Source organism: Botrytis sinoallii, assembly GCF_014898435.1.
Source record: "Botrytis sinoallii strain Bc 23 chromosome Unknown BSIN_024, whole genome shotgun sequence".
NCBI lineage: Eukaryota > Fungi > Ascomycota > Leotiomycetes > Helotiales > Sclerotiniaceae > Botrytis > Botrytis sinoallii.
The window spans coordinates 417,114-430,972 of NW_024066051.1; the positions used below are offsets into that span (position 1 = coordinate 417,114).

The 13,859-nt window shown below is 41.6% G+C and overlaps 2 protein-coding genes across 2 annotated transcripts; both read right to left on the minus strand.

Annotated features, from left to right (window-relative positions):
- Nucleotides 1-1,063: 1,063 nt before the first annotated feature.
- EAF02_010193 (uncharacterized protein) lies at nt 1,064-4,764 on the minus strand. Its single transcript, XM_038906241.1, has 2 exons — nt 2,314-4,764; nt 1,064-2,261 (listed from the first exon to the last, which is right to left on the minus strand). The coding sequence occupies exons 1-2, from the start codon at nt 3,790-3,792 to the stop codon at nt 2,130-2,132; spliced, it is 1,611 nt and encodes a 536-aa protein (XP_038753968.1). The 5' UTR covers nt 3,793-4,764; the 3' UTR covers nt 1,064-2,129.
- Nucleotides 4,765-5,748: 984 nt separating this feature from the next.
- On the minus strand, nt 5,749-6,342 carry EAF02_010194 (uncharacterized protein; the record flags this gene model as incomplete). Its single annotated transcript, XM_038906242.1, has 3 exons — nt 5,749-6,008; nt 6,083-6,175; nt 6,237-6,342. 3 exons carry the CDS (start codon nt 6,340-6,342, stop codon nt 5,749-5,751), a joined length of 459 nt encoding a protein of 152 aa, XP_038753969.1.
- Between the last annotated feature and the right edge of the window lie 7,517 nt (nt 6,343-13,859).

Consider the following 13,859-nt stretch of genomic DNA (forward strand, 5'->3'; position numbering starts at 1 on the left):
GGGGTTTGTGGGTGAACGGATGGGTGGTTAGGGAAAAGGGAATGGCATACAATGATTTTCCATGATTTTTCGGCAACCTTTGAAGGTTGAGGAGGTGGATGGGGAATGGGGAATGGGAATAGAAACGGAAGGAAAGGGAAATAAGGATAGGAGGAGATGTTTACAGAAAAGAAATGGATTCTGTTCTATATTCAAGTCAATGAAAGAACTCTCTAATAATTTTCACTTCTTCGCTTCGTGCTACTTGAGTTGTGTGTTTTTTCTTGTGTGTGGGTTTCCTTTCGCAGGAGTGATTAAAGTATAGTATAGTACAGTACAGCATAGTATATTGATGAGTGCGTGTATCTAGCTGGTGAGATAGAGAGTGGAAAATAGTATTGGGCTTGTAGTTTTCCAGATGGGAGTGAGAGGGCAAAGGGCAAGGGTATTTGTTATAAGTTGAATGGTTGGTGACCTTTGATAGGAGCGTGTATTGGAATTGGGATTGGGATGGGGATGGGGATTTGAGGGGTTAGCTAGTAGATGAGAAGAGAGAGAATAAGAGGAGACAAAAGAAATAAAAGAAGTAAAAGGATAAGAGGGGGGGGGAGGGGGTCGTAGAAGATTTTATATGGTATGGTATGGTATGGTATGGTATGGTATGGTATGGTATGGTATGGTATGGTATACCATTTTTTGTCTCTTATCTATATCTATATATGAGTGAGGTGAGTCTATAAGGATTATAAGTATTATAATAACTACAAGTATATAAGAACTATAGACGAGAAGAGTAGTTACTTACTCGTAACTATATAACTACTATGTAACTATATTTGTATGTTTGGGTTATCTTCATCAGGCGGGAGTGTATATGTACTGTACTGTACTTACTTGTAAGCCAAGGGAGGGAAAGGAATAGGGAAGGGAAGGAAAGAAAGAAAGATACGTAGAGGAGAGAAAGGGGGTCAAGGGGAAATAAATACGCGATATTTATAAGGGGTTCCCGATCAATATCTTGCATGTTTGGATTTGAGCATATCACATCACATCATATCATACCACAAACACGAACACGGATAAAAAATGCGCATAAACTCATTTAATCTTTCTTTGCTTCTTTCGTTCTCTCTTTATTCACATTCTCTATTTTCCACTTCATTCAATTCGATCCGATTCCTACACAAACAAGATCCCTTTCACCTATCAATTCATCCCTCCTTCACCCATCTCCAGATCTGTATTCTCATCATTTATCTACAATCTTCCACCATCACCTTCCCTTTCCCATCTACGTATCCCTCAAATCATAATCCCCTTCATCGTTCCGAACCTTCAAAACACAAGTACCACCTTCCTTTTCAACCAGCCATCCATCCCATCCTCTACCAAAAAAACGGAGCCACGCACAGCCATATAAGTATCAAAAAGCCACAGCCAAGAATCGCAAGCTATTTTTACTCGTGCATACCTCCATCTCCGATCCATCAAAAGCAAGACTACTCATGAACCAGAGCCAGGCCAAACCCAAAGCAAATACTCCCAGCCCATAGCTCTCTCTTTCTCTCTAAGAATAAAAGGTTGTAATTGTCCAAAAAAGGGTCAAAGAAGAAGAAGAAGGAGAAGATAAATAACGACTGTAAGATGTATAGTCTTGATTGTATCATGGGTACTCATAAAAGGAAGATCCCTTTTTGTATCGTTTGCTCCCCCAATTCGCCATTCATAAGAAGTCGAAAAAAAAAAGACCCATGGCTCAAAATGAATAAAAAGTGTGCATCAAGGCTTCAAAAAAGCAAAGCAACCAGGGTCGTAAAGAAGAAGGAAATTTGCTGTGCTGCTTATTATAAAGATCTCCCCAAACGCCATACTGTTGCTGTAATGTAATGCTCATGCGAAATATGCCACCCTTCATTGCGCAATGCTCATGTTGAAGAGACACCTGTGTCGTCTTTCAATTCTTTATATGCTCCCATACCAGTAGGGTCGTAATAACAAATGAAACCACATTCTTGACAATTGAAGCTGCTGGTCGAGCGGAATTTATGTTCGATTCTACATGGCTTGAGGTCTCCTTGAAGATTTGCCTGTTCGATCATGCTCTTGAACATGCTTTTTCTGCATGTAATCCCACTATCCAGCACATAATGTCAGAGTCCTTCCTCACCTGCTTGACAGAGCTTTATCTCACGACCCCATTCGGACTTGAGAACTTGTGAAGCAGTGATACGACGGTGAGGATTTGGATCCAGTATCGAGTAAATGACATTACGACAACGTGCCTTTATTCATGTTAGCTCATACAGATATAAGAATTGTAGCAGGGAGACGTACTCGATGTAATGACTCGATGGGAGCATATCCCTCCTCATCCCTTCGACCTTCTAAATACTTCTCATAGAACTCATCTTCATCTCTCTTCGCGACTCGCCAAAGGTGACGTCCTGTGCGCATTGCCATGTAAATGACACCTGTAGCCCAAACGTCAACAGCTCTTGCGTCGAATTCTTTGTCAATGTACTCTTCTGGAGCGATGTAAGGAGCGGAACCACACAATCCAGTTACCATGTGTGCGTCCTTCTCCCAAGCCATTCGAAAGCATTCGCCGTTCCCAAAATCTGTTATCTTCAAAGAACCGTGTGTGGTCAAAAGAAGATTTTCTGGTTTTAAATCTCGATGCGCAACTCCCATCTCGTGCATGTATTCGACGCCACGCATCATCTGTTTGAAGTAACAGTCCGCTTCCACAACTTCAAGCTTTCCGGCGGCGAGCACCAAAGTGTAAAGATCACCACCTGCACAGAATTCCATGACTTCACAATAGTCCCCCTTCGAGTCTTGAAGGAGGTCAAGGGTATGGATGACATTAGGGTGTCGTAATGAGGAAGATATACAGAATTCGGAAGTGAGTCTCTTGCTGTACTTTCTTTCGTTCTCTTCGGGTCTTCTTCGGAATTCCTTCACAGCGTAAAGCTGCTCGGTTCCCTGTTCGGACCTCTTGTGGGATATCCTGACAATTCCGAAAGCGCCCCGACCAATAACTTCATTACATTTCCCGTATTTATCTACCAATGTTGCCGTCGCATTGGGCCCACCCTTCTTCTCTGTAGCCAGTGATTCTTTCTCACGCTTCAGTTGATCCACCCAGTTTGACATGAGTGAAAGTTGTTGTTCGCCTTCATGGGTTTCGGATTGTTTCGCCTTCCCACTAATTAAGCCTCGCAGCATTTCCCCAAGTTTCTCTTGTCTCTTGGCACTCTTCAGATGATGCTCGTGGCCCCCTTGCACATCAGGTATGGTAAGAAATCGCTGATGGTTTGCCGGTGCCTTTTTGTCTTTTGTTGAACCATTTTTATCCTTTGTACTCGGTGTGGCACTCGATTTGTCGGATGGACTCTTCTTCTCTTGTGATGATGTCTTTCGGGACAGAGAACCAGGTCTCGAAGATGATTTGGGAGATGTTGTGCCATCCACAACCTTTGGCGTCGAGGAACCAGAGGCGGCACTAGATGTAAAGTTGCTTTCTGACCGTATCGATTCCTTTGTAGAAAACATTCGAGTTAGACGTTTCGTCATGGAAGGTTTCTCGGCCGTCGTTGGCATAGGTGCTGCCTTGAGAACCGCAGGAGGAGGAGGTGTAATAGTTCCATTCATAGTTCCATTCATGCTTAGATTTTCCGTGCTTGTGATGGCGCTCACATTGGAGGTTGTAGGTCGAGATTGAGGAGATCCATGTGAGGACGAAGGTAAAGAAGGCGTAGGAGAGGGTTGTGCCTTCTCAGCAAAATCTCTTGGGACTGCGACCGACGCCATGATGACTTTGCTTTCTTGAAGAATTTGAGATGCGCTTTCGTATCGGTTGCAATCAGTAAAAAGATATCCGCCAAAGGCGGAGGTCGCGGGCAATGCCCGTGCTTTGTTGGAAATTTGTGTTTTTATTCTGTGGGCGTGTGGGTTGTGTGGGTGTGGGACGTATGCGGAATAAGATTGAACAGTGGAAATTCCGGTTTTTTTTTAATTATAAATCGAAATGAAGCAGCGTATCAATTATGGAAGTGAATATAACTGGACTGTCTTGTGTTGATTGCTGGTTGCCTTTGGGGGAAATCGAAGGGATGATTGGAACTGCTTTGATACGTTCTCTTTGGAAGGCGAATACCCAAATGAAGTTGGAAGAAAGTAAGTGATGCTGAGGTGGGATGAAGTAAAGTCGTAATCTCCAATTATACGAGATGGAGATGGAGATGGAGATGGAAATTGAAATTATTTGGCTTTTCCCTTTGATTTCTCTGCCACACACCAAAAAAGCTTATGTGAGTTTCCCGGATTGATATAGTGCTAGAGACTAGGAGATATCAAGACTAGTAGTATATGTTGTATCGGGACCCGGTCGTATAAGTATCCGGATTCCTTTTTGAGAGAAGGGCTGTGGTGCTTTTGAAGTCGGTTGGTACGAAGAGGTAAGAAGGAAAAGTAAGATAAGTTGGACGTGGGAGCAGGAGGCGAGGTAGATCTAGTTGTGGTTGTAATTGTGGTTGAAGTGGAAGTGGAAGTGGAAGTGGAAGTGGAGGCTGTAATGGAAGTGGTTGTAACTGGGTACTACCACCGATGTATGTATGATATAATAATACTTGGGATTTTCGATGGTTGCGGATTGAGTACAAGTTAAAGCAAGAAAGTAAGTAAGTACACACAGCCTTGCTTGGAAACAATTTATAATTAATAAGAATGGGAGGATAACTAGGTAGACTTTAAAGAATTCAGATATATAAGAATATAATAAGATAGCGGAGAGGAATTCTTTTGCCTCTTATTATTTCGAACCTTTGTTATAAATTTGGAGAGAGGGAGAGAGTGAGAGGGATTAATTATTATTATACCTAGGCATCGACCTATATACATATACACATATACACATATACACATATACACATATATACATATATACATACATACGTATCTATATACATACACTTGTACCTATCTATCTATACCTAGGTATCTATCAATCTATCGATCTATCGATCTATATCTATCTACATACATTACACATATTACACATATTACATACATGTCTATCGACCTCCCTCCCTACCTATCTACCTAGTACCTATCTACCTACCTACTATCTACCTAGCCGGTTTTTGACCATTCTTCAAGCTTGCAAGTTGTAAAGAAGAAGGTCGGTCCGCTTGCAGTACTATATGAGCTAACCTACCTAGCTCTCTATACTCCTCGACTAGGCAATTCATGGCATAGGAGTTAGCACAAGTGCACGATGTTCATTTTATCTTTCTCTTAATAGTAAGGTATCGCTTGTAAAATAGAATGAATGTACGAAGGAGGGAAAATACCTACCTAGGTCCTAGCTATATCAAAAAAATTCATCCCAAAGGTCCCTCGGTCTAACGAAAGAAATTCTTTCAAAGGAAAAAAAAAAAAATCAAAATTTTCTTTCTATTCAAACGGTCATTTCTATGAGGGATTAATATGAAGCTAACCCCCTGGTTGAAATTTCAATGGCTAGATTGGTGTACAATTCACGCCTGCACATACACATATCTACTCACATATCTACACACACACACACACACACATATACTCATACATTTAACGTATATAACATGTCTACTACGCCTTGGTATGCTTAAAGTACACCCTTTGTACATCATATTTCCCTACCTACGTGCAATAAGAAAAGAAAGATTGCATTCGGTGCTGAGAATAGAGTAATGTAATCCTAGTCTGCTGGTCAACAACCTCCCGGATTCAGAGCTGTATCATGCATATGAAGATAGTTGCATGATGCTGACGTTGAACGTTGGAAGAAAAAAAGAAGACTAGGGGAAATGAGGGAAAGGGGGAAGGATCTTTTTCCATCCAAGGTTCGGGTCTTTCACACTTCGCATCTGCATCCTCCAAAAGAAATAATTCCAGGTCCTCTTTTATGTTGGATGCACATACTCCATAGTCCGTCCATACTACTACGTATTCATTCATTATTGCATGTACCGCTCGTTGCTCGGTATCTGGAATCATGGAAATATACTTAGCCAGGGTCCATGAAAACTTACAAATCTTTGACCGGGTGAGGTTGACCGACCTTTCTTTGCTGTTGGTTGAGCAGAGAGTGCAAAGGACATTGCACTGATACATGTATCATTGATGTCTTTCTCTATATAGATTTCATTGACATCTAGAGTTGGTTGGCTTCGCCGTGCTGATACATGTCTTTCTCGATATGGATTTCTATTTACCTCTAGAATGTGTTGACTTCACTACCAGCGACATACAAGCCTCAAGGCAACACAGCATTATCGTACCAAGCATATCTGGGAGATTGAGTCGCGGTAAGATCAGCATGATGGAGTGTTATCGAAGTCGGTAAGATAATGCTTGCCCCTATCATATCTTTCGACAGCGCAATGGTTCATGAAACCTCTTGGGAAAGGCAAATGTATGTGTTGATACCCTCAAAAGAAATTGAGCGATTTAGACTGGATGTACGAGTATTAAACCAATGGTAATTTGTCTCATACAAGTCATCTTGCCAAGGTTAGCTAACTCAAAGATTCCAACCCCACCTTAAAGATCCCGAGACTCGGAAAAGTCCCAGGACAAGCACGCCTGACTGATGAATGTGGAAGATCTCCCCCAAAATGAAGAAAAAGAAAGGAAATCCATTCGCTGTCATGAATTTCCCTTTGCCATCAAATCTATTCTCTTCTATCAACTGCTGTTTTGAGAAATGACTGTTCCCAGCATTTTTACTGAGATGAGACGGTGATTGGTAAGCACACTCGCTTCAAAACTCTAGTAAACCAAGAGCGAGAAGAGAGAAGAGCGCAAATTCATAATACCACAGTACATACATTGTTACCGCAGCCCCTCGCCACATCGGTTGAATGAGGGATGGATGTACAAGTAATGTAGACTACGTATAATATCAATAAGCAGTAAGCAAGTACGTGGGCGCTCCTTTCAACGAAAATGATGTAACAATGGATATGAATTTGAAATAGCGTGGATGGCTGTGCAAATTATGAAGTCTTGATGCTCTCGAGAACTTGGTCAGGAATAAGGCAACAGACTGACAAAGGAGAAATTGGTATCGCTGTCGGATCGCTCAGTCCCTCTGAGCATCGGCCGGTCTACCTTTTCCCCTTATTATGCTCGTATAGGGACACCAGTGACCCGTCCCAACAACAGTACATACGATAGGCGTATGATTCTTAACCATTACTTTATCATTACTTCATCACTCAACCGTCCCTTGGTCCTCTTTAAGTTTTAATCCCTATGGCTGCTTGGCGCGGGGCCTCTGCTGGTTTGCCGTCCTTCGCTTGATTCATGAAACAATCAACCACCACTTGCTAGACCCCACGAGTATAACAACCAACAATCACCGCCAACATGAATTGTTTACAGAAAAAAATTGCTTGTTTGGCCTCTGCCTACATCTCTAAATGGGATCCATGTGAAGATATTCAAACATTGCTGTCATTCCACCCAATAATCTGAAGACGAATAGAATACTCCTTCTCAGTATGTATCCCGTATAAGCTTTGGTGAGCAGAACATCCCCAAGCTTCGTTCTCGGATTCAGCCCTATATGAAGATGAAATTTTGCTCCGGGTTCTTGATCAGACATACTCGTACATTGTACAAAAAAGCACTGGGTTTATTTATTCGCTTGGAGGTGTGAGGTTAAAATCATGTGCGAGGTCACTTTTTATGTACACGGTGTGTTTATATCAAGAAATTGGTCGAATTTATGACCAACCCTCTTCCACTGCTGGCTGCATCACTCAATCGATATCACTCACATCAATCAAACAGCGGGGTAGTCAAAAAGTTTACTCTTCACTCCTCCTCCACAAAACAACTGTCAAATTATCAAAATGTCAAAATGTCAAACGGTCAAACGGTCAAACGATCAAACTGTCAACTTGTCAACTGGTTAGTCAAGCTTCCTTCTCCGGAATACAACCGTCAAATCACCTTGATTTGTAGTACACATATCAATATCAACATCAAATCCCAACCTTGGTATCATTGCATGCGTTCATTACCCCATTCTTTACTCCAGAAATATCATGCATGCTAGTCACCTCCTCAATCACCACTCCATACTTTGCAATGTGTTTACAAATAGTTCGCTATTCCTTCCTCATTCAAATACAGACTCCGGTTCTCTTATCTTGTACCCCAGATATTCTCTTGCCCAACGTAGAGTATCTTACATATATGTGTACGCGGAAGTGGCTCGGCTTCACCTAGTGTGTATACACTTACTGCATCTATGGAAGGAAGTTCTCCATTTCAGCCACTTTTTGGTCACTCACATACACGGGAGAGAGCAAGCCAAGTATCTTGAAATAGTTCGCACAGTACAGTACCCCAGAATATGCCAGCTCATCCAGCATTATCACAAGTCCCTCCCTACCTACCTTGAACCTAGTCTATCGTTTCTTGAATCTTCAATGTCTGCCTAGGATCTCTTAGGGTTATCTCCAGCGAGTGCACTCATATCCTCGAATTTAGAATATGATATGTTTGCTGCTTACCTCTCCACATTCCAAATCCTTTTGGCTGCACTCGATGTTTGACCAATCACAATCATTAATCTCATCACACCGTTGGCCATGCCGTTTTCATCATTCCCCATCACCTGAAACTGTATGCTTTTCCGCCCTGTTGGTTATTTGGATGTTGTGTGACCATTACACAACACCGCGAAATAAGCTTTTTAATTTACATTTCACATATATTTAAATCCCTCATAGATCAATTCCTCACATTTCTCCGTAACTTGGCATCCATCGTCACACCATCATGATTTCTTGAAGTTGCAGTACATATATATTGCTTGGTTGATAATTGGCCAATAAGATTCATGGCAAATTCAAGTCATTCTCAATACTGATTGTAATATGTGTATCTCAGATGATGTTGATATCAGAGTAAGCGCTTTCAGGATCGACGGACAGCAGATTCCTTCAAGTTATCACATTTCTCTTCTCACCGCAAGATATCCCTCATTTCTATGTTTATCAATCGTAATATTCAACCTAACACAAGCTCATTCGGACACACGTGCGAATGTACCTTCCTTTTGACAATTTCATGGCCCTAGTTCCAGATACACCCGGCTCCCCGGTGAGCGCCAATCCTTTCAACAACCACGCCTAGTACAAGTATCAATTGACGGGAAGTTTATCAATTTGCACGTGTTCACAGATATTCGGCAGCCAGCGCTTAATCGTACATTACAAATTGCGACTACATATCACTCATACATATCAATTCCTCACCGCGAAATATTTGCCACATTTCATACCCCCACATCCAAGTCGTTACTGCTACACAGGGACGGCATTTACAGGAGTAATCTTGGGTTGAGGCGCTTTAGGCATTGAAATTTAATATCATCAGCCTGACTGTCACTGGCGCATGATCGCAATTGCTGTGTTGTGTACTTTTAACACGATTTATTCTTGCCTATCAAGGGCCCGGATAGTGCCCGACAATGAGAGATTTTTGATTATCGAATACATGACAGATATTGGAGTCACCCGGGTTTTTGGATCTACGTGGGTCATTGCAATCGCTTGGAACACTGAAGTCAATTTACGTATTAATTCTCTTTGGAACATCGAACACATTAATGAAGCGCAGCTTAAGAATTGCGAATTTATCCATTCATAAACACATAACAAAAAGTTACCATGAACAAACCCCTTATGGTCTTCCTCTCAAAAATTCCTTCTCAATACGAGTCACCTTGTTTCCAGCCACTATCCAGAAACTCCTCATTGGCAATTGACAATAAGGTTGTGCAACAGCCACTCATCTACACGGCTGCAGCATAATGCTTATTCATATGTGAAACATATGCGCATGTACCCACCAACTGCCAATGTAGATCATCCAGTACCGGGCCTTAATTTTTTCCAGCGGTGGTATGACATTGGTTTTTATCTGCATTAGTATCATACGCTATTGCATAGTTGCTATAGTGAGATGAATGTGCGATTACCATGGTATAGTGTCTTACCTGAGGTGAGCCTCACATCATTTCTCAACATGTCTGTATGTAAAATGTAAGGAAAAGTACATACTGCATGACTTGGCATGACCGGTCGTTCATCTTTCTTTTGTCGAAATGTAGCGGTGCATACGAATCATTGTACCCTTTCATCCAAAATTTCCAGATATCGCCATCTATATGAAGTCATACCAGGAGCTACCTACCTACTGTTTACATATACTGCAGGTAGACTGAAAGCAAAGCCAAGCTAGAGTCCAAGCTCACTCTGGATGCGGATATGCATGCTACCCGTATACACACAGACAATAAACGTCCCGCACCCACGAGGTTGGATGACCTTTCGTGATACGTCAATTTTAACTACATGCGCAGTGTAATCTTTTGTCTAACAATATTTTCGAGTGAGAAAGAAAGGAAATGGGTAGGGTGTTGAAATAGTCATGCCAAGTCTCCAGAAATTAATACATCGATTCATCTGTCTATCAAGCTTTTGCATATGATTGAGACAGTGGTTGCCCAAACTTAGTCCAAGTGGATTCGGTATGTCCATGAGTTACTGCATTCAATACTACAATATTCAATTCCTACGTATCCACAATTTACTATACCTTCGCAAAAGCAAAATGAATGGATGGGCAGGAGAGAAATTAACAAAGTAGAGAAGAGGTTTGGGATGCAATTTGTGACGAAAAGAGAAAAAACAACCTGAGGTTTTGGAGTAAGTAGTGGATATCCTGCTTTCGTGAAGAATTGATTTGGGGATATCAGTATGGAAGCTATTTCAAAACAAACAAAAACACTTTCAAGCCTAGAACGCTCCATATAAGGTACAAAACAAGAACTAAGCCAACAAAGCAGTTGTGATATCACAGATCTACTACACAGTTTTGCCTGGAGAGTCACCAAGAGAACTGGATATTGTTACCCATAGGAACTAATTCACTTACTCTGCGAGATCTTCGCAAAAAGCAGCACAAAGCATAGAAAGGAAAGCCAAAGCAATATCTATACGAGATTGAATATGGAAATATGTCTTCTCTCAAAAAAACATCAGATATAGAAAGTCAAATCCCTAGAAATTACAAGGATATTCGTCAAGACTTACCATCGAAATCATCACAGAATCAAGCTAAAGCACAAGATCTGAACACAACCCCCACACATCCTTTCTTCGATTCCTGTTCTAGGGTTGCACGAAACAGACATAAGTAGTCTTCAAACATTGGGAAAGACACCCACCCCACGCCCGACCAATGCAATGCGGATCACATGATGCCTCTCACTGAAGATCCCGATTCACAAGATGAAATGTGACAAGAGCAGCAAGATTTCCATTCGCAATACCTGAATTTCTTATTGCTTCTATCAGGTGATAGGGGTGTCGGCGATACGATCGGAGCAGCTGGGCAGCTCAGTTGAGATGGGCGAAAAAGATATTCATTGATGACTACCATGTGCATAGTTGTAGGAACTCCAGTAGTCTGGATTGCGGTTTGATGATCAATAGTTTTCACCTTTTGGATTTGTTTGCTTGATGGGTAGTTTTTTGATTACTGATAACTGATTACTTGTCTACTCCTGGTGTGTGCTGCTGCATGTTTTGTTCTAGAGCCTGCTTCGGTTAATTGGATTATCTGCATTGCTCCTTTCTTGGCTCTTTCTCTTTCTGTTGATGTTTCTCTCTTTGATCCCCCCCCCCCCCTATTCGTCCCAAGGGCCCTCTCCCTCAGCGGCGACGTCAGAGAGCTCATTGTCTGATACCAGTATGACAAATGGGCCACATAATCAGATCTGGTCTAAATCTTGGGCGTGCAGTTCATAAATTGGTTTAAACCCATATGTCTGAGAGTGGAGATGCAAAGGGGAAATCCATTGTGGTCTCCCCTTCTTCCAACGCTTCATGTATTGCCATACAATCGTACAATTTGGCCTAGTATACAAATATACGAATCTCTAGGAGAATGAACCCCAAATACCGCACCTTGCCTTCCCAAATAGACTAGTCATGATCCCTCCATTCAATGTAGTTTGCATGATCAAATAAATAAATCAAAGTATACCTGTGTAGTCCCAAAATAGCCTAGGACGTCGAACTTTCTATGGTTTGTCCCCCAAACATGAAAATAGAATCTGCAGCTACAAAAATGAAAAAATAATTCAGATGACCGAAGCCAAGCAATATGTTTCGGAAAGAGGGGTGATCGACAGAAGAGCAAGATCTTCGCCAAGTTCCCCAACTGAGACTAAAAGAGCAGTGATCTCGCCCTCGGGGAAGTGATAACCAGAGAGGATTACAGGTACTGAAGATGTCAAAATTAAAGTCTAGAACGACCTAATGCATAGCAGCTTTTCAAACCCCAAGTGTGGATCTGCGCATATACTCACGCTGCGAACGTCATCGCGGCATTGAAGAAGACGATGTCCCATTTTTCACTCTTTGACTAATCGAGAACATTCTCTGCGTCATAAGGGGGGGTAGTTAGGGGTGAGTAGTGAGTACCCACGATTCTCTAAAACAGTTTCTGTAAATCAACCCTCGTTCCATTTCATTCTTCGGATTCGGAACACATTATATGCTTCGGCATTCTGGAAAAATGCTTCTCAAAATTCCCATTTTTCGAGTCCTCGAACGGGGATTTTTTTAAATACATATCCGAGAGTCTTCCTGTGTACCTCTATACCGCATTATCTGATCGTAGTACTCATTCTGATTTCCAATAAAATATTCGCGCTGTGCCGTAGAGTATGTACTCCCTCTTCATTTCTCAAACAAAATAGATTGGATTTGGATGGTATGGATATTTTTCCAATCCATCGTGGAGAGAGATGGATTGGGGATGGATCGGGGATTTGATTTTGGGGCTTTGAGAAATAAAAACGAGAGTGAGAGTCAGAGCGAGACTGAAACTGGGACGTTTTAAGCGGTGTATTTTGTGTTCGGGAATAGATGTGATATCATCTATGCCAACGGATTGTTCCAACTGTTCTTCGTCTACCACCTACCCCCCCAAAATCGACCACAGATCTCAACCCACCGATATGGGGTTAGAGAAGCTGCTCATCCCCACCATACGATGCTGGAAAAATACAACCCCCACCTCCTCACATCATTTTCTCTCCCAATATACCGACCATCTTTACAAATTACAAGATAGAAGATAGAAGAACCTTATTAGAACATCATTTGCCATTCCAAAAATCGTCAGAGACTTTTCGGTAGTCTCCTTAACGTAGGTGGTTGATATACATCTATTCCAGGGTATCCAATAGGTAGCAAGAGTCCAAACTACAATCCAACAATGAAATGAAGATTAATATTATCAAATCCCCAAACCAAATAGAATATTCAAATCATTCGAGATATTAAATTTGATTAAAATATTAAACTATCTTCACATTTCTAACTTCTCTTAAACATTCAAAATCTTCTATTGTTAGATTGCAGATCGCACTATCGGATACCCGTTCCATTTACTTACGCTCTTGAAATACCTAGGTATTATGGCGGCTGGATTTCACAGATACAATAAAGTGAGCCGATCAGTCTATCAACCGAGTCTTGGCAGGGGTAGATAAATTCTTGGAGTAGACAGACAGACAGACTACCACACGATGACGAATTAAAGTTGTGTATCAAGAATAGGGAGGAAATCGTATAGTCGCTACTACTTGCCGGATATTGAAAATTCTGCTGATTATGTATGAGTGGTTGCGTATTATGAATAGCAGATAAGTGTTACGGGAGTTTTGATAATCGGATGTTTTCGATATTTTAAGTCGGGTGGATGTTTTCGAAGCTTGCGAGGTTTGGAGTTAGATCTATGTATAT